The 23,503-nt window shown below is 34.1% G+C and overlaps 2 protein-coding genes across 2 annotated transcripts; both read left to right on the top strand.

Annotated features, from left to right (window-relative positions):
- Window positions 1–342: 342 nt before the first annotated feature.
- On the top strand, window positions 343–1,866 carry LOC131634455 (hypersensitive-induced response protein-like protein 2). The gene is made up of 5 exons (XM_058905127.1): window positions 343–531; window positions 616–736; window positions 974–1,065; window positions 1,174–1,270; window positions 1,423–1,866. The coding sequence occupies exons 1-5, from the start codon at window positions 343–345 to the stop codon at window positions 1,773–1,775; spliced, it is 852 nt and encodes a 283-aa protein (XP_058761110.1). The 3' UTR covers window positions 1,776–1,866.
- A 19,177-nt stretch (window positions 1,867–21,043) lies between these two features.
- LOC131634454 (F-box/kelch-repeat protein At3g06240-like) lies at window positions 21,044–22,060 on the top strand. Its single transcript, XM_058905126.1, has one exon. The coding sequence runs from the start codon at window positions 21,044–21,046 to the stop codon at window positions 22,058–22,060; it is 1,017 nt and encodes a 338-aa protein (XP_058761109.1).
- Window positions 22,061–23,503: the final 1,443 nt, after the last annotated feature.

The following is a 23,503-nucleotide window of genomic DNA, read 5'->3' on the forward strand; positions in this document are numbered from 1 at the left end:
ATAATAATAATAATAATAATAATAATAATAATAATAATAATAATAATAATAATACAAAGAGAACGTGTCAAGCTAAGAAACAAAACAACTAACTACAGAGAAAAAAAACAATGCAAGAAACCACGCCAACTATTTAGCTAATTTGCACACTCTCGCAAATAAAAGCTAAGAAACAAAACAACTAATTACAGAGAAAAAAAACAACGCTAGGAAATCACAACACGAATAGCTAACAAAAAAACGTACATAGAAAAACCACACCATCTATTTAGGTGAATTTACACATTCTCACAAATAAGGTAGGATTGAAATACCAATCCAACAAAAATAAAAAATCAGGAAATGGGTCAAGCTTTGGGATGCTACCATGTATACAAGGGTGATGTTGCTATAAAAGAACGATTTGGGAGATTTATTGAAGTTTTAGAACCTGGATACCATTGGACACCTTGGTTTATTGGCTATCAGATACCTGGTGTAATATCGATGAGTGTGCAGCAACACGATTTTAAATGCGAGACAAAAACAAAGGTCCTTGTTTTTTTCACTTATAAGAAACCAGCTTTACTTAAAGATTAAGAAAAATAATACTATCATGAACTTGTTCTTTTTCAGGATAATGTCTTTGTCAACGTGATTGCATCTGTACAATACCGCGTTGTGGCTGATAAAGCGTCTGATGCCTTTTATAAGATCACCGACATAAGGGAACATCTCCAATCATATGTTGTTTATGGTATGCTTGATTTTTCTAATCCATTCCATTATTGACATTAGTATTTTCAAATAGTCGTAATAGCGTAGCGGAGTTCCATAAGAGAGTTTGAACCGACCATTATTTTAATACGATTTTACATTGTGTAAAATTATATCATTTTAAGTTTTTCATGTTGTGTTGTGTTACACCATACTATAGTTGATAATTTAGTGACTTGCTTCATTAAAAGGCTTTGATACTTTTGCATTGATTCAGTTATAAGAGCCAGTGTGTCGAAGTTAGAGCTGGATGTCGTCTTTGAGCAGAAGAATGATATAGCAAAGACTGTCCAAGATGAGCTTGAGAAGGTGTTTATTCGTTTTTTCTTTTCCTCTTTATATAAAATGTTTCCTCAGTTTGTCATTGATGGTTATAATCATGTTCATTAACAAGTTAACTCAACCTTAATATTTTAGGCGATGTCGACCTACGGTTACGAGATAGTCCAGACTTTCATTATTGATATCGAGCCTGATGCTATTGTCAAGAGAGCAATGAATGAGATCGATGCATGTAATATATTCTAGTTCATGTTCCTCAACAATAAACCAGTTTGCTTAATAAAGCACTTATATGATAAACAATTATACTTTAAATGCTAAAATTTTAATTGATCATGTCAAATGCGTGAATATTTTAATCTATTTTTTCGATATCATCAACAGCTGCGAGAATGAGGTTGACTGCAAACAAGAAAGCAGAATCAGAAAAGATATTGCAGATAAAGAAAGCTGAAGGAGAAGCTGAGTCCATGTATATATCAGGACTCGGTATAGCTCGTCAACGTCAAACTATCATGGACGAACTAAGCGACAGTGTTCTTGCATTCTCTAAAAGTGTACCTGAAACTTCTGCTAAAGATGTCGTGGACATGGTATTGGTAACCCAATACTTCGACACCATGAACGAAATTGGAGCATCCTCAACAATTTCATCCGTGTTCATACCACATGGTGCTGTTAGAGACATTGTTGTTCAGATTAGGGATGGACTCCTTCAGCAAAATGCTGCAAATTAATTTATAAGTACTTTTGGAAATATTGTAAATGTTTTTATGAGACTTCATGATGTAAATAATTCTATCACAATAATTAATTCTATTCATCGCATCAATCTCTCTTCACTACTTTTGCATGGTTTTCTATTATACCAAACATTCCAATTCACAGAAATATACTATTCAACCATGCAAAATAAGCTTCTTCAGTAGAGGATTTTAATATATGGTAAATTGTGCTAAAATGAATAATGAATACAAATAGTGTGTGGCTCTTTCCGAGCAGCATTTTTTTTGCGGAAAAAATCCCCCTCTCTCTCTGATGTTTGGCTCTTTCTTAAATAGTATTAGGGTCTGTGATTCTTTTAGGTTAGATTTAATATTTGTTAGTTATTTTGTGATTTGATTTGTGATTTTTAAGTACTTTTAGAAATATTGTAAATGTTTTTATGCTTGAAAGACTTCGTGTGTAAATAGTCTTAATTTAATAGATTCATTGTGTTTATGTCCATCACAATAATTCTATCTATACATTGCATTCATCTGTCAATCTCTCTTCACTACTTTTGGATGGTTTTCTATTGTACCAAACATTCCAATTCACAGAAATATACTATTCAACCATGCAAAATAAGCTTCTTCAGTAGAGGATTTTAATATATGGTAAATTGTGCTAAAATGAATAATGAATACAAATAGTGTGTATTGCAGTTACGTTCAATTTTCTTGAAGAGGAAGAGAGTCAGTTGGGTTCTATTATTTGTTGAGACAAGTTTTGACCAAAAATATCATAATATTTTTTTAATGCAGTGAGAAAGGTAGCACCAAATAGTAAAAATTATATGTTAGTAGTATTTCATAAAAAAAATACATTGAGCTACTAATAAAATATTAAGGTGAGTCAGTGACGGTGTTTATAAGAAACACTCTCCTAGTCCTAATGCACAATTTAAAACTTGCTTTTCAAGTTCACCGACAAATAGTGTGTGTTGCAATTACGTTCAATTTTCTTGAAAAGGAGCTGGGTTCTATTATTTTGTTGAGACAATTTTTGACCAAAAATATCATAATATTTTTTATTTCAGTGGGAAAGGGAGCATTAAATGGTAAAAATTAATTGTTAGAAGCATGAAATGCAAGTATTTCGTAAAATAAATAAAAAACCATTGAGCTACTCATAAAATATTAAGGTGAGTCACTAGTAACACTCTCCCAATGCACAATTTAAAACTTGCTTTAAGTTCACCAATTCATATCATATGACGTATCTATTATAAATTTGAAGGAAAATTAATAGCTAACAAGTCGGTTTGGTTAGGTGTTTGATGGAAAATAAATTCGAATTAATAAAAAATAAATTGTTTGATTCAAATGGTAGTGTCCGTACATGAACCATAAGAGTATGTATTATTAAAGTCAGAAAATGATGAAAAATCAACTGAAAACATATGATATCAGAATAAGCATCATCAACCAACTCATAAAAACAATTCAATATGAAAAGCATAATGATCTCTCACAAGATGTTTCATACTAACAATGTTCCAATTAAGCCGAAACAATTAGAAGACACAAAACACGATTAAAATAAAATTAAAAAAATACAAAAATACGAAATTTAATCTAGTTAAGTCAAATTAGAATTTCACAATTTTTTTTGGAATTTTTTAAAACTATGAAAAAAAATAAAATCAAAAGAAATAGAAAAATAAGGAATTTGTGATTTTGATTGTCAAAATTTTTAAAGGAGTATTGTTCTGATTTTTACTTAATTTTTAATAAAAATGCTGAGTAAATCGAAACAGGAGCTTCCAACTTACCTGATAGACTGTAATACTTACCAATGTACTGCAACCCATACTACAACCCTAAAAAAAACAAACAAAAACAAAACAAGAAAAATTCTAAGACTTAAAACTAGGATCCTAAACTTGGTTAATATTATCAAAGAGTCTTTGGCTACGATGCAAATTTGATCTGCTGTCGAACACGGGTAAAAAATGAGTATTTTAAAACGTAGTTTACGGTAACGATAACTTGAGTATCGTATCACAAGGACTCTTGGATTATCATTAACAAGGGATTATAGGGGTTTGTTTTGTTTAAGAAAGTAGAGAAAAAAATTGATTATAAAATAGGCTAAAATGGCTAATCTACTTATTATGGTTCCGAATTATCATTGATTATTATAAATTCAATCTCCTAATTTATTCCTATTCGACTACAAAACTCTATAACAAGCACAACGAGTTTTATAAGATGCAAGTTCCTATTATCCGACTTAAGAAAATAGATTTAAGCCCTCGCGTATTAAGCAAACGCGAATTAATCAAACACGATAACAAATTAAGTGAACACTAACGTGATTATAGTTAAGGATCATACAACAATCAAATTAAATCAATATACTCAATGTAAATCGAATTAAGCAAACAAAAATCATAAAATATAATTAAACAGAATAGAAACTTGATTGAAATGATTATAACCTCAAAGTATGATGGAACCTGTAATCAGAAGATTTCATCTTGGGATTAATTTTCCATTACAAAAGCTTTAGAAATATTTTGTGGAAATCGAACATTAAAACACTACTGCGGCTGAATGCTCTTAAACAAAATAAGGGTTTACAATTCTAATTCAAACCGGGTAGAAAAATATAAGACTGGCCCAAAAAATGGTCTGAAACTAAATATTTCTTAAGTCTAAAACTTTAACGAATTATTTGATAATTTACCACTCCGAATCAACTTTTGGCTTCAACATAAAACTTGCAGCTCTTTCTCTTAGCTTTCTAACGCATCTCAGAATGCGTCAATCCGATTCCTTTAGCTCAAGTTACAGTTTACATAGTGAAGAGGTATCAAATAACAATAAATGCTGAAAATATAATACGAAAATAAATAAATGCAAAAATAAACTAAAACATAAAAACACATTAAAATAGTAAAAATAATAGAACAAACTAAATAAATGCTTAAGTACAATAGTAAAAGAATGTGCATCAAAATGCACTGATCAAATTCCCTCACAGTTGAACTTTTGCATTCCGAGCAAAATAGTATCAAGACTCATGAAAAACAATAGCATTCTGCTGAAAGTTTTCTTCTGTAGGTCGACTCAGATACAGGTTAGGTCGACCTAAGTTGCTTCAAATGTTTGAAATGCCTTAGGGATATTACTATATGATGCATTTACGCTTAGTTGCTTGCTTGTATGCCCAAAACATGATATGTTATGAATGGAGATGATAGACACATATATGTAATTGAGATATATAGATAAACATATATGAAGTCACTATAAGCATGTTAATTGATAGCATATTATAGTATCAATAATATTTTTAGAAGTGAACAATAAACATGTTACCGCTTTCTCAATATGTAGGTGTTTTGTCATCATTGTGTGGAATCCTCTTGTCAGTGTGCCATACTCCTAGATTTGATGATGAATTGTCTTGATAGAATGTTTCATAACTTGATTGCTTGATTTTGTGAAAAACTCATCTAGTATCGATTACTTGATGTTCTCCCGGATGCGGGACAGGGTCCCAAACAATATTCTGCTTAGAATAGGTTTAAATTTCCTTGCAATGCAACTTGCCAATTGCACATCAAGTAATGCGACCTTTGTGTTTTTCGGGTTAACTTGTATTTGTGATGTATCTTATACATTAGTGGTGGCCCGGTCACCTACATTTCCTTTGCCAAGAATAGTTCTTCATAGATGACATACCAAAAGTGATATGTCTCCCTTTATGTGTCTTGAGCATCAGCTATCAAGGAACCACCACCTTTCGGCGATGTCAAGACACTTTTCCTGCAAAATTAATTTAGAATAGAAGGTCCCCAATCTTCATTGGGTCCTAGGTGGTGAGTACAGAAGTTGTTGCACTTAGGCAACCATTGAAATACTCCTTTAGGAACTAAAATTCTCCTAAATTTGCATTTTTCAATGGTATGTCCCTTTTTGCAACAATAATGACAGGTAATATGATGAGAATATGTTGTTTTGCTAGTTGATACTTTTGGTACAAAAGTGTATTTACTATATAAAGGAGTATACGATCGTTTGAACTTATTTGGATCAACCGCAAAAGTCACTTTTGGTTGTAGAGCCTTGTCTAACTAGGCTTTTAGATCTCTTACTTCTTTTTGCCAAATGTGACATGTCTCACAACCAAACCATGATGTAGGATCTATCTCAACTTTATCCTTTTGAATGTCTAGCATAGATTGTTTTAAAGCTTCCATATCCTTTTCGGTTTTCTCAACTTTTGATTCAAGATATGAAAAGATTTTCTTATTTGAGGCCAAAAGTTTGAAAGCTTTAATTGCATCTCTATGTAATTCTTCAAAAGCAAGTTTTAGTTGAGAATGAGATACCTTATCTACGAGTTCAGGTTTAAGATGACTTACAGCTTTCTTTTTCTTGTGTTGATGAGCCATAAAACATAGGTTTGCTGATTTTTCTTCATCGCTTGATGAGCTTTCACTAGATGAATCACTTTCCCATGCTATGTAGGCTCTCTTAGATTTGTTATGACCTTTGCTTTGGTTCTTCTCTTTTTCCTTCTTAAGGTATGGACAATCCGGTTTGTAGTGATCGGCTTTCCCACAATTAAAGCAAGGGCCTTTGATTTTTCCTTTGTTATCGTCATCTTGTTTGATTGCTTTCTATATTTGATCAAGCCTTTGTCAGAATGTTTTGCTCCATTTTTCTTTAGATATTTGTTGTATCTTCGCACAAACAGTCCCATTTCCTCATCATCGGAGTCTTCGTCATCACTTGTATCACTATCCTCTAGCTCTTGTCTTGAGGTCTTGGAGCTTGAAGCTTTTAGAACTATTGACTTCTTCTCTACCTCTTTCTCCATGTTCTTTTCTTTCTTTGCCCTTTTCTCATGCATGTCAAGGCATTTAAGGTGTTGTTCATGTTCCTCTAGTTTACCAAAAAGAGTGGTAATGTCTAAGGTATTTAGATCATTTGCTTCCTTTATTGCTGTAACCTTGGGTTGCCATTCCCTGTTCAAGCATCTTAAGATTTTGTTAGTAGCAACTGCATTGGAAACAGGTCTATCAAGAGAATTTAACCGATTTTTCAGGTGAACGAATCTCTTCTGCATGTTTTCGATGGATTCACCATCTTCCATGTGGAAGAGTTCGAACTCTTGAGTTAACGTATTGATCCTAGCTAGTTTGACATCATCCGTTCCCTCGTGGACAACTTGCAATGTGTCCTTCATAGCTTTAGCGGATCTACAATGGGAAACGCGATAGTATTCATCAACTCCTAGAGCTGAGATTAGAATGTTTCTCGCTTTCCAATCGTATGCATATCTCTTTTCATCTTCAGCATCCCAAGTATTTTTTGGTTTTGGAACAACTGCACCAGCTGCATTTGTCATGGTGATCTGAAAGGGACCATTGACAATAGCTGTCCAGATGTTCCTATCAATTGCATTGATGTGGACACACATACAATCCTTCCAATAGCCATAGTTTTCACCGTTGAAAACTGGAGCTCTATTGTGAGCCCCTTTAGGTCCGGAAGCCATCTTTCCAAAAAGTGTTTCACGTAGCACGGAATAAACCTGAGCTCTTGATGCCACTTGTTAGACGCTGGCCTGAGGATCTAGAGGGGGGTGAATAGATCTCACAGAGTTTTTCGGAATTATTTCGAACTAAAGCAAAAGCGGTTCTGAATCGACTTGCGTCTATTCCGGACCGTTATTGCAAGGGTCGTATATGTGACAAAACCACAAGATAATTGAGATTAACGATGAAGTGATATGTTATCGAATCAATACGTTTCACAGCTGAAAATCAATTAACTTCTAAATTGACAAACTTTGATTTGCAATGCAGTAATAATGGAATAAGCAAAACGACAAACACTTGGTGATAATGTTCAAATTGATGATGATTCAAGATGTGGTGAATTGTGATGTTTATGCAGAACTTTAATTCACAATTTTAACACTTGAATCGTTAATCAATTTTGCAATTATGACCAAATATGAACAGAACGTAAATGAAAAGATAAAAGCGAAAAGAACACGATATTTGTTCAGGCAGTTCATCGATCGTCCTCGCTACGACTACGTCTGCCCCCAATTCCAAATTGAAATTGGGAAATCTTCCATTAATGTTGAAAGTAGTATATACAAAGAAGAAAACAAAGCGATAAACAATAAACCGAATTTGTCGATCCTTTGAATCTTCTTCCCCCTTAATCTTGAGTCAGATCAAGGTGATCCAAGAGCTTCACTTGATCCCTTTTCTGCAGTGTCTTGAATTGCCTTGGACCCTTGTTCTTCAATCTTCACACTCAGATGGATCCTCGATGAAACCTCTTGATAAAAACCCCCAAGAAACACCTATCTTGGAGGACAAAACCCTCGGATTTTATTCACCAAAAACCCCACAAATCTTCACCCACTAGGAATCTTCAATTCCGTTCCATGGACGTTATCGAACTCGATCACTAACCCTCAACGCAAGAATGATTATGTGTAATTGTATTGGAGATGACGAAGAACGAAGATGAGAAGCCTTTGTGTATCTTTCAGTCGTTGGTGTTGTTTTCAATAATTGAACCTTGGACAATATATATGAGTTGCTGGTATGTTGGAGCAGAGTGAACACATGATTTGGGAAGTTTTTAGCAGATAGGTCGACCTACCTTGGTGCTTAGGTCGACCTAACAGAGGTAAGAATGAGTCAGAATGAATTTGTTGCCAGTTGAGTCGACCTATTGAAGGATAGAAAAACACTTAGAAAGGGGGGGTTTGAATAAGTGTAGCTTTAAAAACTTGACAGATAAAAATAAATTGCACAGTTATTTTTATCCTGGTTCGTTGTTAACTAAACTACTCCAGTCCACCCCCGCAGAGATGATTTACCTCAACTGAGGATTTAATCCACTAATCGCACGGATTACAATGGTTTTCCACTTAGTCAGCAACTAAGTCTTCCAGAGTCTTCTGATCACACACTGATCACTCCAGGAACAACTGCTTAGATACCCTCTAAGACTTTTCTAGAGTATTCTGATCCACACGATCACTCTAGTTACAACCTGCTTAGATAACCTCTAAGACTTCCTAGAGTATTCTGATCCACACGATCACTCTAGTTCCTTACAACTTAATGTAATCAATTCTAAGAGTATTACAAATGCTTCTTACAAGCGATAATCACAAACTGTGATATTTCTCTTAACGTTTAAGCTTAATCTCACTAATATATTACAACAGCAATGTAGTGAGCTTTGATGAAGATGAAGATTCTGAGTTTTGAGTAGAACAGAGTTTCAGCAAGTTTAATATGAGTTGTTTTGGTGCAGAATCGTTAACCTTGCTTCTCATCAGAACTTCATATTTATAGGCGTTGGAGAAGATGACCGTTGAGTGCATTTAATGCTTTGCGTGTTCCGTACAGCATCGCATTTAACGTTATACGCTTTTGTCAACTACCTCGAGCCTTATTCACGCTGTGTCTACTGACGTAGCCTTTAGTAGCTTTTAACGTTCCTTTTGTCAGTCAGCGTAGCTTGCCACTTGTACTTCCTTCTGATCTGATGTTTGAGAATACAACGTTTGAATATCATCAGAGTCAAACAGCTTGGTGCAAAGCATCTTCTGATCTTCTGACCTTGAAGTGCTTCTGAGCGTGATACCATCAGAACTTCAGTGCTTCTGTTCTCTTGTTCTTCTGATGCTTCCATAGACCCATGTTCTGATTCTGCTTCGACCATCTTCTGATGTCTTGCCAGACCATGTTCTGATGTTGCATGCTGAACCCTTTGAGACAAAGCTTCTGAGCGCTGAATTATGCATACTCTTTATATATTTCCTGAAAAGGAAATTGCATTGGATTAGAGTACCATATAATCTTAAGCAAAATTCATATTATTGTTATCATCAAAACTAAGATAATTGATCAGAACAAATCTTGTTCTAACACCTATTGCTAGGTTAGGTCGACCTAGAATCAGTTAATTCAACTTTTTGAAGAATTCTTCAGATTAGGTCGACCTGTGGATGTGAGTGGGTCGACCTAACAGTGATATGACAAAAACTCTTCAGTTTAGGTCGACCTGGGAGTGTGGTTAGGTCGACCTACTTGTGGTATTTCTGAAACTTTCTTGTTTTCTTAGTTTTGAGTCGACCTAGATATATTGCAGGTCGACCTGATTTGTCTTGAATAGCCAACCTAGCATTTCCTTGAGTTCTTTTGCTTAAGCCTTGTTGTTTGTTTGCTTGTGGAGTTTGCCATGGATCAAAAACTTCTTTTTGAATGTGACCTTGTATTTACACAAGTTTTTTTTGTATTGGGGAATTTTTAAAAGTCACCTATATGGCAGGAGGAAAGTGAATATTAACCCATAATTTTATATGTTTTGTGTCCTTTTAAATGGCTTTTATAGATGGCTAATGGTGAAATCACTAGATATTTGAAGTGATTCTTGTTAGATATATGTTGTTGTTGGTGGATACGAGGCAGCCCTTGAAAAAAGAAAGTGTTCATGAAGATCGAACTTGAAAACTCAAAGCGTGTGAATTTCACACTAACCTTTAGGAAGAATTCTCCCCCACCAATTATTATATATTGGATGCAATTGAGATTAACGGAGAATTCCCTTCAAGATACTTTGAATTCCTTAATGTGAATTGCACAAACACACTAAGCGTATCTTTTGATAATAGTTTACGGAAAAATATTTTCTACACTTTACTCATGCATTAATAAAGTGAAAGAATGATTTTATTATAATTGAAATGGTGAAAAATACAGGTGGATATTTCTATTTTCGTGTGTCTTTTCTAATTCACAAGTGTCTCTATTTATAGAGAAAATGATATCACTTAGTGAAAGGAAGCACCCTTTGAATAATATTCAGCACCAGAATTAATGAACCAATATTTACTTTAACGTTCATCACTTTTCATAGACATTGCAATGGTTCAGTGGATGAGGCGCTGCTTTGCCAACCAACAGTTGCGTGTTTGATTCCTGTAACGTCACATTTTGAATGTTTATTTTATTACCGTTAGTAAATATTAGACATTCAAAAAAGTGTCTAATATGAGATTCGAACCTTGCACATTTGGGTGAAACATTGTACCTCTTTACCACTACGCCAACCAATTCAATCTGTTAATTTGTGCTTTCAATTAATAATATTTTTAACTTCCAAATAATATTTTGGAAATCTCTAACAATCTCCCACCATTTACAAAATATAACTAAATCTCATATTTCTGGAAATGTCATGGTTTTAGATAATGGTATCTTACGATTTGAACCATTACTTAGTAAATTGAGCTTTCACTCATCCCCGAATAGATTGGTAGACAAGCTTTGAACCAAATATTCATTAGAACAAGCGTACACAATTCACACATGAAATCTCGGTACTATAAAAAGAATTATAAAACTGACACATTTAATACGGCCTTGTGTCACGTATCCTTTTCACGAGAATTTAAGAGTAAAGCCCTTTAACTCTATGAAGCGGCCCCACTTCATTTTCTCGTATAGGTAGACTATATCGGAAATGCTCCCATAATTAACCATTCCAGCAGTCTATTAAGAGAAAAACCTCATCCTACCATATTTATTCTTATGCTCCAAGTACTTTTAACCCTCAGGATGTATCTTATGTCAAGTACTTCAAGCACTCTAATAATGTACTTTCACCGTTGAACTCAAGACTTGATGTTAATCAAATGTGAGTTGAGTTTCCATCATTGGTGATTAATTAGATATGGGCTTGTATCGCATCCCTACACGATGCATTCAACATTGTATCCTTGTCAATCATTTCTTCAAATAATTGCAAGATATTTCCAGTTTATTAATTTTGAATATTCAAACACATACATAGATATATCTTTAATTTATTTTTGATAGTTTAACCAACTATCACATAACCATGTCAATATAGTCATTGAATTAGTTTATATCTCGTACTAACATTTCAAATCATTCAACATTTGTTATTAATCCATTTAATAACAAGAAATACGATTTAAAGTTTTACTTTTATTTCAATAAACATACTACATATTATAGTTAGTATAATAAACATGTAAAACAACCACAATAAACATGATTATCGAATTTCTCTATTTAAGACAACAATAATGGTCATATATTATATCATATATTCAACTGTGTAAATTATAAACACATGTCAAAATTATATCTAAATAGTTAGATTAATTAAATTCTCTTAAATACACTTTTATCATTTACATGACATAGAAAACATACACGCATCATTTTTTATTTTATTTTTTTATTATACAACTATTCTTCATTATATTTTAAATAAGATTGAATTTTAAGTCATAACACTTAAAATGATTTAATAAACTACAGAAAACAACATTTTTTATTTTATAGATAAATCAAATGAGATTAGATGAAAACATATTAAACTCATTATATGTAAATTTATTTATGTCATAACTTTTATTAAAGGCAAATTTAATATTTTATGATCAATATTTATCAAAATATTAACAATTAAATTTCATATTCAATTTCTTTGTAAATAAAAACAAATCCACTTTCATATAAATATATCACACAATAAAATTATACAAACCAAATAAATCCACACTTTATTACATACAACATAATCTTAATTATAACTTTATCCGACATTGGATAAACAATTCTTAAAAGTGAATAATTTCTAGAAGTTACTTCTATGCAACAAGATCATCCTTTCGTGCACTTGGGTTCTTCTCTTGGTTCAACTATTTCAAGAATCTACATTCACTTTTGAAATGTCTCGGTTTGCCACAATGGAAGCAACTTCCTTTCTTTCTTTTCCTTTGTACATTTCCATTGTTGTCATGAACATCTTCACCATCTATTTCCTTATCATCATGAGACCTTTTAGATTTCCCATCTTCCACAACATGTATTTTCTCGTGAGTAAATTGGTCTTTAGTATCATCTTCTTTACGATACTCTTCTTCTAATCGAAGGTGATTACCCAATTGCTCAAGAGATATATCCTCTTTTTTATGTTTGAGGGTCCTTTTTATATCCTTCCATTAAGGTGGGAGTTTGTCTATTATGGAAGACACAATGATGGTTTAATCCATGTGTATTTTGGGTTGTTTGTAATTGTGGACCTCCGTTTTCGGCCATACCTCTCGCGGAGAGATACGTGAACTGACTCTTTTTATTGTTTCTGCTTTCGCATTTTTTGAAAATTCAGAGAGTCGCCACCGACCTTTTATTTTATCCAATTAAGGAAAGGTTTATAAAAGAAACAGAAAAAAGACCTTTAAGAAATTCTGGGTAAGGGGGTAGGTTATACAAAGGGAAGGTGTTAGCACCCTTTGTATCCATGGTTATCCATGGGCTCTTAAGTTTGCTTAGCTCACTTGTTTTCGATCACTTATATTGCTTTAAAATGCTCATATGTGGTTTGAAATACCTTTGTAAGTTGAATTTGTAATGATCCTTGTGCGAATGTATACAAAATGTTTTTATCTTTCAAAAGATGTTTTGGAAAAAGAACATTAACTTCGTAATGATCCTTGTTTTGATGTATACAAAGTATTGTCTTTTTGGAAAGTTTTATTTTGAAAAACAACAGTGTATGAGAATTTTGTTTGTTTTGATTTGAGCAAGCAAATTAGGAGGTCTACCCTGAGTTGTAAGGTCTTTATCCTATTTCCTTTAAAAATCTATCCTTTCACCGGATACAAACAAAAGGTTCGATTTTGTACTCGAAACAGTAGAGTTTGACTTTGATTTTGAAAAGAATGATAAGGGATTACCTTAGGAGGTGCAAGTGTGATTGTGTTTGGATTCAGGTATTTTATCTTTTGGAGTTAGTGATCTAACGGTTCAATTTTATCTTTGACATACACGCAGTTTATATGTGCTGGAAATTAAAATGCGGAAATGTAAAATGCGGAAAGTAAATCTACGCTATTACATCGATTGTGTGGGAAATGTAAACTACGCTATTTACATGAATTTTGACAGCCTATACATTGATCTAGGAATTTAAATTGCAAGAAAATAAAGACATGTTTTTTTGGATTTTTTATGATTTATTTTAATTATAATTAATGCATGATTTATTAAATTAAAATGAGGAAAAGATGGAAATAAAATTTTAAACCTAAAAATTAAGTTCAAAATATGTTCAAAATGTTTGCTAATTAATTTTAAAACAAAACTATTTTTTTTTTGAAATTTTGAAATTGATTTGAAATTGATTAAGTTAATTAATACATAATTATACAAATAATTACACAAATAATTAAAACTTGAAGAGAAAATTATTCAAAATATGTGCAAAATTAGCTTATAATATATAAACAATATTTAATATAAAGAACAATTTTTTTTATGATTTTTTGATTGGTTGAAGTAATTAAAAAGCAAATATATAAATATATACTAATTAATTATGCAAAATATTTCAATTATGAAGAAAAATAAAATATTTTTATATCAGAAAATAATATATTATTTTAGAAACTTAAAAATATTTTTTGTGTATTTTTTGGATTTTTAAAAACTATTTTAATTAATTTAACAAAGAAATTAAAATAAAAATAGAAAATAAAAGGATACTAATCAGATGTGATATTTAAATGGAGTCCATGATATGGTGCTTCATTCTGGTGCGCTGGATTGCTGAGTGGACAGATCTGGTGGTTACCATCATGAAGGACCATGACACGTGACATACCTGCAAAACACTGAATCCAAAGTGAATTTAAAAAAACACGCGCGCGCCCTCCAGCCAATCAGAGGACGCCACACATCATCTTCTTCCTCAGGATAGAGTTTTTACACCTTTCTTTTGCAGGTGGTGTAGAAACTCTGACCTTTTACACCTGTTGGAAATAGCGAATACAAGCAAACAACAACATAAATTTGGCGCGATGCCACCATTTAGTTCGTCTTGTTCATGCGAGTTTAATGATATTATTTAGAGCTCGTGATTTTGCACTAACTGTAAAGCCCTAAATTTGAAAGTAAGAACCCTAAAATGGTGGTTCCTCGTATAGGTGTCCAAACCTCAATTAAGTTTCCAGAAATGATTAGGACCTCAAACCAAACTTAAATATGAGTCTACATCTTGTTAAATATGCATATGTTATGAGATTTTGGTGAGTTTTGATTTGAACAAACCGTGAGTTCTAGGCTCGTGTTCTTGAGGTTTCAATGCTTGCAACTGATCTGGATAGGTTCAGTGAAGTTCAAGGAACGTGTTTGAGTGTTTAATTTGTATTAAAACTAGCTTGAACTTAAAATTCGAATTTTAAATTTCTTTGAATATTTCAAGATGTTACAAGTGTGTTACAAGCAAGACTTTGGCTCTGATTTCGTGCTCTTTTGTTTGTGAAGTGTTATAGCCTTTATACAGGCTATGTTGTGCTTAGAATTGAAGCCAAGAAGCTTTTTGTTGCCTTTGTTGAATTCTTGATTTTTTTATATTAAAACCTTTGAATTGTTGACCAAGTCTTGCTTCTCTTCAATGCTCTTGCCTTGTACCTCAATCTTCTGCAGAAAATTGAAGATTCTTGGATGAGTCATGCTTAAGATTTAAGCTATCCATTATCCTTCCATTTCCTTTTTTCTTTTAATCTTAAAATAAGATAAAATTAAGCCAAAAATGGATAAAAATGGTGTGGGCTTTGTCTTGGTCGTGGGAGGCCCATAATATTATGGCAAACATGTTTGAACCATGAAAACTTGGCCCCATTTGGAAAAAATACATTTTTGAGCAATGTTGGTTTTATGCATTTTCCCAAAATTTAGCCAACTTCAACAAGGTGTAAATCCCTCAATTTTTGTCATATGAAGGAGATCTTGCACTTTTTGAAACCCTCAAAGAGTCCTCTAACCAATGTCTTTGGTCTCATGTCAAAATGATTTTTGATGCTCCTTGTGTGTCCTTTTGAAAAAAGTGTCTTTTTGTTGACTTTAAAAATGACCTGTAATGTCTTTGTTCATATTTTTCAAATGGTGAATGTAATGACCATGGGATCAATTGCATTTGAAAGATAATTGAATTTCCTTCAAAATGAGCTTTGGTTTGAATTTTATGGATGAAGGATGAGAGAGTTATGGCCAGTCAAAGCTCAGTTGACTTTTTAGGAGAAAACCCTAATTTTGATTCTTAGGGTTTTGTTGATTTTTGATCTTTCCTTGATGAATTATGATCATCCAATGATCAAATGATGAATATTTTGACAAAATATGGATGTTGACAAAAAATTTCATTTTTGACTGTCTGTTGACTTTTTGGTCAAACGGGTCGTCTGTTGAATGTTTGAGCTGCTCACGGTGCGTCTGAGCGAATTGAAGTCTGAAAATTTGTGTGATGGTACTTTGAGATATATGGATGTCCATGAAATCCATTTGAGGTCTCAAAAACTTGTTTCTCCTGTAAAAAAAAGAAAACCCTAGTCAGGGACTATTTGTGTAGGAGACAGTTAAGCGTACCTGATTTTTGTGCAGTGTTGAGTCTCTGCTAATCATGTGATATTCAGAAGACTTCTAGGACAAAAATCTTGGAATTTTTAATTGTAAAAGATTGATTTGATTGATGGTACAAAACACTGAGAATTGTACTGCCAGCAGTTTAACTGTCAACTGACTGTTCTGGTATTAATGTAGCAGTTAGAGTGAAAAATCAACAGTCAAAGTTAATTTTCTTTTTGTTGTTTTTTGTTTTATGTAAAAAATTAAAGTTTATTTACATGAATTGTTAAAAACATAGACATAATAAATAACTAATATTTACTGTACGCGAGCAAAATTACCGATAATAACCCTGAAAATCATTTAATGCACAGAAAAATGAATATTTGACTGGCAGAAAACACACAAAATATTATCTGAATAATTAAGCAACACTATGACAAATAGTACAACATTTAATACTGACAGTACAAATATTACATACTATATTGAACAGTACGACGAATAAACGGTACATTTAAGAAATAAGAAATACGGCAAATTTTAAGAATGACGATTAATAACCCATGCTACAAATAATAACATGTAGATTATTGGGAGTGCAAGCATCCCAGGTCCACAGTGTTCCGGGCTATGTAGACAGAAAAAAGACATGATCACCGTAGCAATGGTGATGACCATAAGAAAACACGTTTCCCCCCACTTTGCCATTTTGTCGGGGAAGAAGAAAGGATGGATATGAAGTAGAAATTTGAGAGATGAGTTAGAATTTGATGTGAGATTTTTATGGAAAAATGAGAGGTATTTATAGAATGGAAAGAAGGATAGAGACGTTGGGGAATGAAGTGATTCCGTACAAAAGGAAAATTTGGGTGAAAGTAAGATTTGAAAGAAAGTGTATGATAGTGTTGGGAAAAAAAGAGATGTATAGAATAAAGTTGAGATTTGATTTTTTGAAAAAGAGATTTTGAAAGATTTTGAAAATAATGGAATATAGTACAAAAATTAATGGGAAAGAAAAGATAATAATAATCTACTTGTTACCAGTACAGTCTGAGTTTCCTGATTCTGCGCCTGCAAAAGATTTAACTCTGTACCAATTGTGTCAGTACTATTTATATGTAAATAAATAAATAGCATGTGTTGAAGTAATAAACAGTATTTGGCGTTTGCGTAAGAATAAATTCAACTGCAAGCCAAAATACTGTATAAGAAAAATTCTAAAAACTAAGTATTTCACATGTCAGGATATTTATTGAAATAAAAATCCATGATTATATGAGACTCTTAATTTTTAGATTGGAGTTTTCTTGAAAAAAGATGCGGGAAAATTTTGGGGTATAACACTTAGCTTGTCGGACTTGTAAGGTATATCGAGGAGCTGTCCCCATACTGTGCAATCACCTTTTTCGATCACAGCTTTGGCATCTTTGAGAGAAGCCATAGTTGTAGTTGGAGTAGCAGAAATATGCTTGGTAGTAGAGACATCTGGAGAGACCACCTCAAAAGATTGGCAGGGAGTTTCGATGAATTCGTCATCCAACTCGACATATTTGGAATTGCTCAGGTGACTAACCACATATTCCTCTTCGCCATAAACTGTGACAATCTTTCCTTTTACTGGATATTTCAACTTCTGATGCAGGATAGAAGTTACAGCATTTGCCCCATGTATCCAAGGGCGTCCTAGTAAACAGGAATATGCTGGGTGAATTTCCATTACGTAAAAGGTAGAATCAAAGATCTGAGAGCCCACTCTGATTGGGAGATTCACCTTTCCGTACACTGTTCTCGTTGACCCATCGAAGGCTCTTACCACAACATCGCTTGGTTGTAACACAACTCCTTCGAAGTCAAGCTTTTCCAGTACTGTTTTTGGTAACACGTTCAAAGAAGAACTGTTATCTACTAGCACATGAGATAGAGTGGTGCCATTACATTCAATGGAGATATGTAGGGCTTTATTGTGATTCTTTCCAGCAGGGGTTAGATCAATATCAGAGAAACCGAGGCCATTGGTCACTGTTAGATTGGCAACACAATTTTCAAATTGGTCGACTGAAATCTCTTGAGGCACATGCGCAGCTTTCAGGAACTTCATCAGAGCTTTGGCATGAGCTTCTGAATACTTTAACAGAGACATCATTGAGATTTTTGAAGCAGTGTGCCCCAGTTGTTCGACAATATTGTAATCACTCTTGCAGATGATTTTCAATATTTCCTCCATTTCTTGCTTCGATGGATCTTCAACAGTGACCTCCACCGGTATTTGAACTGGCTCAACTTGTGGATTTTTGCCTCGAGCGTCGATATCTTGATTAGGAACTGGGACCTGGACTGGACCAGTAGCAACATTTGGAGAAATTTTTGGTGAAAAGATCCTTCCACTTCTCGTGATCTTGCTGGTACCCACAATATTATCCACAGTTGGAGCAGTTAACTTCGTGGCCTCTTCAGTCGAGGTACCCTGCTTAACTCCATGGACATAAACATTAGTGTCGTAACCCCACGGGACAGCTTTATTTGAGGAGTATGGAAATGAAGTTGGACTAGCAATGATTACTGATGCCACTTTGAGTGTAGCGGAAATTTTGAAAGGTGCCTTGGCAGAGATTTTGAATGGTAAGCTGGAGATCACTGAGACATCCTCTATTCTCATCCCGTTTGCAAAGACTTCGCATAAAACGTCCATAGAAGGGAGCCTCTCAAACATAATGATACGGCGATCCATCCATTTTTGAATTCCCATTCTCAGATTTTCACAACCATTGGGCAAGTATGAGCAATAAAAGCAATCAGGGTCACAACCTTGAAAGTAACCAGCTTGGATTAGCTTTCCTTTGACTTCGAGGAGCGGAGTTGACAATTCGGTCACATCATAGATGTAAATAGTGTCTAGGATAGCGTTGACAATTTTGTCATGCTTCGGCATGGGTGCCGTGATGACATTTGGAGTTTCTGGAGGATCGAACTCAATTTCCCCAGCATCTATCATGTCTTGTATTTTATTTTTCAGGGCCCAACAATGATCTGCGTCATGTCCTGGACAGTTTGAGTGATACGCACACGTTGCATCGGGGCGATAACTCGGAGAGGAAGTGTTGACATTCTTTGGAGGATCTTTTAATGTGATCAGATCTGCTTTTAGCAAATGCTGCAATGCCTGAGAGATTGGCATATTGATTCTGGTGAAATTTCTTCTTGGCGCATCTGGTCGACGCGTATATTTTGGCTGTTTATCTTTTTGAGGTGCAGATGCGGAGATCAGAACTGCCCCCACAGATTGGTGCTGCTCACTTTTGCGACCTTTCAGACTGTGCATTGTGTTGACCTCATTTCTCCCACTGATGGGCCTTTTTGTAGTACCAGAGGAAGAGCCTATTTGAATTTTTCCATTTTGAATGCCGCTTTCGACACGTTCCCTAGTTAATATCAGGTCAGTGAAACCTGATGATGAGCTTCCCAGCAAATGACTATAGAAAGGGCCAGTTAAAGTGCCCATGAACATGTCGACCAGCTCGCGATCAGATAAGGGTGGTTGAACCCTTCCAGCCATATCTCTCCATTTTTATGCATATCCTTTGAAACTTTCTTTTGGTACCATGGACATCCCCCTTAGTTGAGTACGGGTTGGTGCAAGATCAGCATTGTATTGATACTGTTTGTAAAAAGCAGCAGCTAAATCTTCCCAGGTATGAACTTTTGTACTTTCCAGCTGGTAGTACCATTCGAGTTGTGTACCCGACAGACTTTCTTGGAAGAAGTGAATCCATAATTTGTTATCTGTTGTGTGAGGTTGTATCTTCCTTACATAGGACCTCAGATGTAGTTTTGGGCAAGAAACTCCATCATATTTCACAAAGACAGGAACTTTGAACTTTGGAGGGATAACAACATCTGAGATGAGTCCCAGATCATTGAAATCTAAGCCAGGTATTTTTTGTATCTCCATAGCTTTCATGCGTTCTTCCAACTGCTGATACTTATCATCATCCTGTTCGTCTCCAGAATGATAATCTTCTTCATTAGAAGAGAGAAAGGGTTTGGCAGAACCCTGGTTGCTGTGATTGTCTCCTTGTTCACCATCACCGACTATTTCAGGGATCGGTGGCTTTTTGAACTTTTTGGCTGGGATTTTGATCTTTCTTTTCAGTTGGCTCAAGCCTACAGATCCTTTGGGCTTCTTTTTCTTCTTGATCATCAGGGCTTTCAGTTCTTGTTGCCCCTTTTCCCGTTCCAGAATTGCCACTTGAACTTTGGCGTTCTGTGCTTCGAGATTCTTGATGCTTGTTTCAGTTTCCATCTCTTTTGACTGAAATAAACAGCGAGGAGATGAGAAATCCGTCATGTGAACCTATTATGCAATGTATATGAATGAAATGTATATGCAATGAATGAAATGTATATGCAATAAATGAAATGTATATGCAATGTTTTCAAGGATCTTAGAGTTTAGATTTGTTAAAACAAAAGAAAAAGAAACATTTGTTAGTCAAACAATTTATTATTATTTTTTCTTCTTTTTTTTTCTTTTTTTTTTTGCCTCATTCGGGCTTACAAAACAGAAATAAATAAAGAAAATGATGGATCCTTCAGGTCTCCCATGGACGCTTTCTCTTTGCACCCAGGAATTTGTTGATCTGCTGTTCTTCTTGGAGTTGTCTGGTGAGCTCCAATAATCTTCTCTCATAGTCTTGACAGTGTGCTTTGAAGGTATCTCCATCATCATCATCATCACCGGTTTTCATTCCGCACGATCTTATCATCGAGGTGCTTTCCCTTCTTCCGGTAAAATCAGTCATTCGATTGATGTGTATGAGTAAGACATTCCACTCTCTTGTCTCTGATCCCACCTTTGTCAAATTGCATCTTCATAGATCTGCACGAACTCAAGACGTCTCACTTATATCCAACTCCGAAGGCCATGACGCCACCTTAAACGTTGTTAGTCTATCTCATAGTCCTTCAATTCGTTTCACCCTTCCAAATGATCCTTACTTTCAACGCAACTATAAAGAGTGTTTCTATATAGTTGGTTCCTGCAATGGATTACTCTGTTTGGGTCATAAACTTAATGGTAACCGTAAAAAGATGAGCCTTCGTTTTTGGAACCCGGCAACGAGGACATTGTCGTATAAATTACGAATCACTGGTGATGGTAGACTTTATAATTTGACTTTTGGTTATGATAGTTCAAGCAACACTTATAAGCTGGTGCATTTCATTAATCTTACAACAGAGGTAAGAGTTCTCAATTTGGGCGATAATGTTTGGAGAAATATTCAAAATTCACCTAGCTCTCATTATTTGGCAATGCAGTTTGTGCATCTGAGTGATAGTGTTATTTGGTTGGCAGTAGGCGATTTCCCCTCTCCTCGTCCTTATAATTATGAGAATATTACTATAGAACAATTTGCGGCTATTTCACTTGATTTGAGCACGGAGACACATACTAGGTTGTCTCTTCCGCAAGGTTTCATTGAAGTGCCATTTGTAGAACCACATCTAAGTGTGTTAAAGGACTCTCTTTGTTTTTCTCATGATTTCAGACAAACTCATTTTGTTATATGGCAAATGAAGGAATTCGGAGTTGCAGAATCTTGGACACAGCTATTTAAACTCAAATATTATAATCTTCAAATATATAATGACTTGCAGTTTAGGTGGATTCCATTATGCATGTCTGAGAAGAGTGAGACTCTATTACTGACAAATCCAAACACTGCAATTCTCTATAATTGGAAATGTAACAGATCAGAGAGTATTGATAAACCTTGGAGGTTCCGTTACCATTATTACACTGAAAGCTTGGTTTCATATCGCTGAAAGTAAGGTTCTCTTTCATGATTTATTTGTTTGAATTTAATTTATTTGTGTGATCATTTTCTCATCATGGGTTTAATTTAATTATATTATTGAATGATTATGTATTGGATATAGTTATCAAGTTGGCAATCTTATAAATCCATACAATGAATGACTTTTCTTCGACAACATTTTAAACAAAACTTAATCATGATGTAGTCCCCAACATGGGAGCTTAACATATTATTTAAATTTCAAATGTAAGAAAACTGTAGAATGAAAGTTGAAAGAGGGAAACAATTTTATGTGCCAATGAAAATTCTGTTGCAGATAGTATTTATGAGAGATCCTGTCTCCAGTTTTAGAGCTTGGTTATCTATCCTTCATTGCAGCATCAGCATCTTTGAAAGTTTTGGCAGCACACTTCACCAAGCATATTGATTAATGAACATTTGTTCTCTTTTTTTTCATTTTGTATTATTTATGTGTGGATACAAAGTTATTTGGTTTCAATTTAGTACACCGAATTCATGCTATATAGATGGAGAGAGAACTACTTAAATATATAAGGATGGGTTTTCGGCTGAAAGGGAGATTGAACAAATGACTTTAATCGGTAATGACAAATCTAGATATGAAACAATGCTTGAAGAAGAAAATTGGTTGGAATCATTGATTCTTTTGTCCAACAGTATTGGTTATTCATCAATGCTGCTGCATCGAACAAACTGTTATCGTTCAAACTCCATGTCATCTTCATCACCTGGTAAAGGAGGAATTACCTGCCACTCCTGCATTGAATTGCCATAGAAATATTATTGTAAATGCATTCCAATTTACCCATGGATGGCGTGGATACCAACGGAGACACCAAGTGAGAGCCGGACATTTCATGGCAAGTCCATCCATTGTCATCTTCAATGACTCTGGTGTAAGTCATTGTTTGAAGCATTTCTCGGTGCAAAGCACCCACCAGTAGACATCGATTTCACCATCAAACCCTGGAATCACTATTTCCAATTAATTAGCTAGAGAGCTCTGAAAGCACCATTTGTTATGAACATGCTTTTTGATGGAGAGAGAAACAAAAAGAATTTACACTAAAAAGATTAAACTATTCTAAACTAACTTTTTCATTCATTTTCTTGATGATAATTTCATTCACCAATCACATATTTATAACATTGACATAAATCAATTACTCACTATCTAATGAGTAAAGAATAATGATTCACCACCACCATTAATCCTATTTCTTTGCAACTTTCTCCACCATTAATCCTATTTCTTTGCAACTTTCTGACACTTAACTATAACTTTCAGAAACCTTCCTTGTGTATGTTCTTAATTGATTCAATATATTAATATATGTTATTGAGATGGTATGAAATGTAAAATTTATAATTTATTATTGATGTTATTATTTCGCAAAGTAAGAATAATTTTTTTATTCATTTTCATTTT

This window comes from Vicia villosa, unplaced genomic scaffold (assembly GCF_029867415.1).
Source record: "Vicia villosa cultivar HV-30 ecotype Madison, WI unplaced genomic scaffold, Vvil1.0 ctg.001299F_1_1_2_unsc, whole genome shotgun sequence".
NCBI classification, from domain to species: Eukaryota; Viridiplantae; Streptophyta; class Magnoliopsida; order Fabales; family Fabaceae; genus Vicia; species Vicia villosa.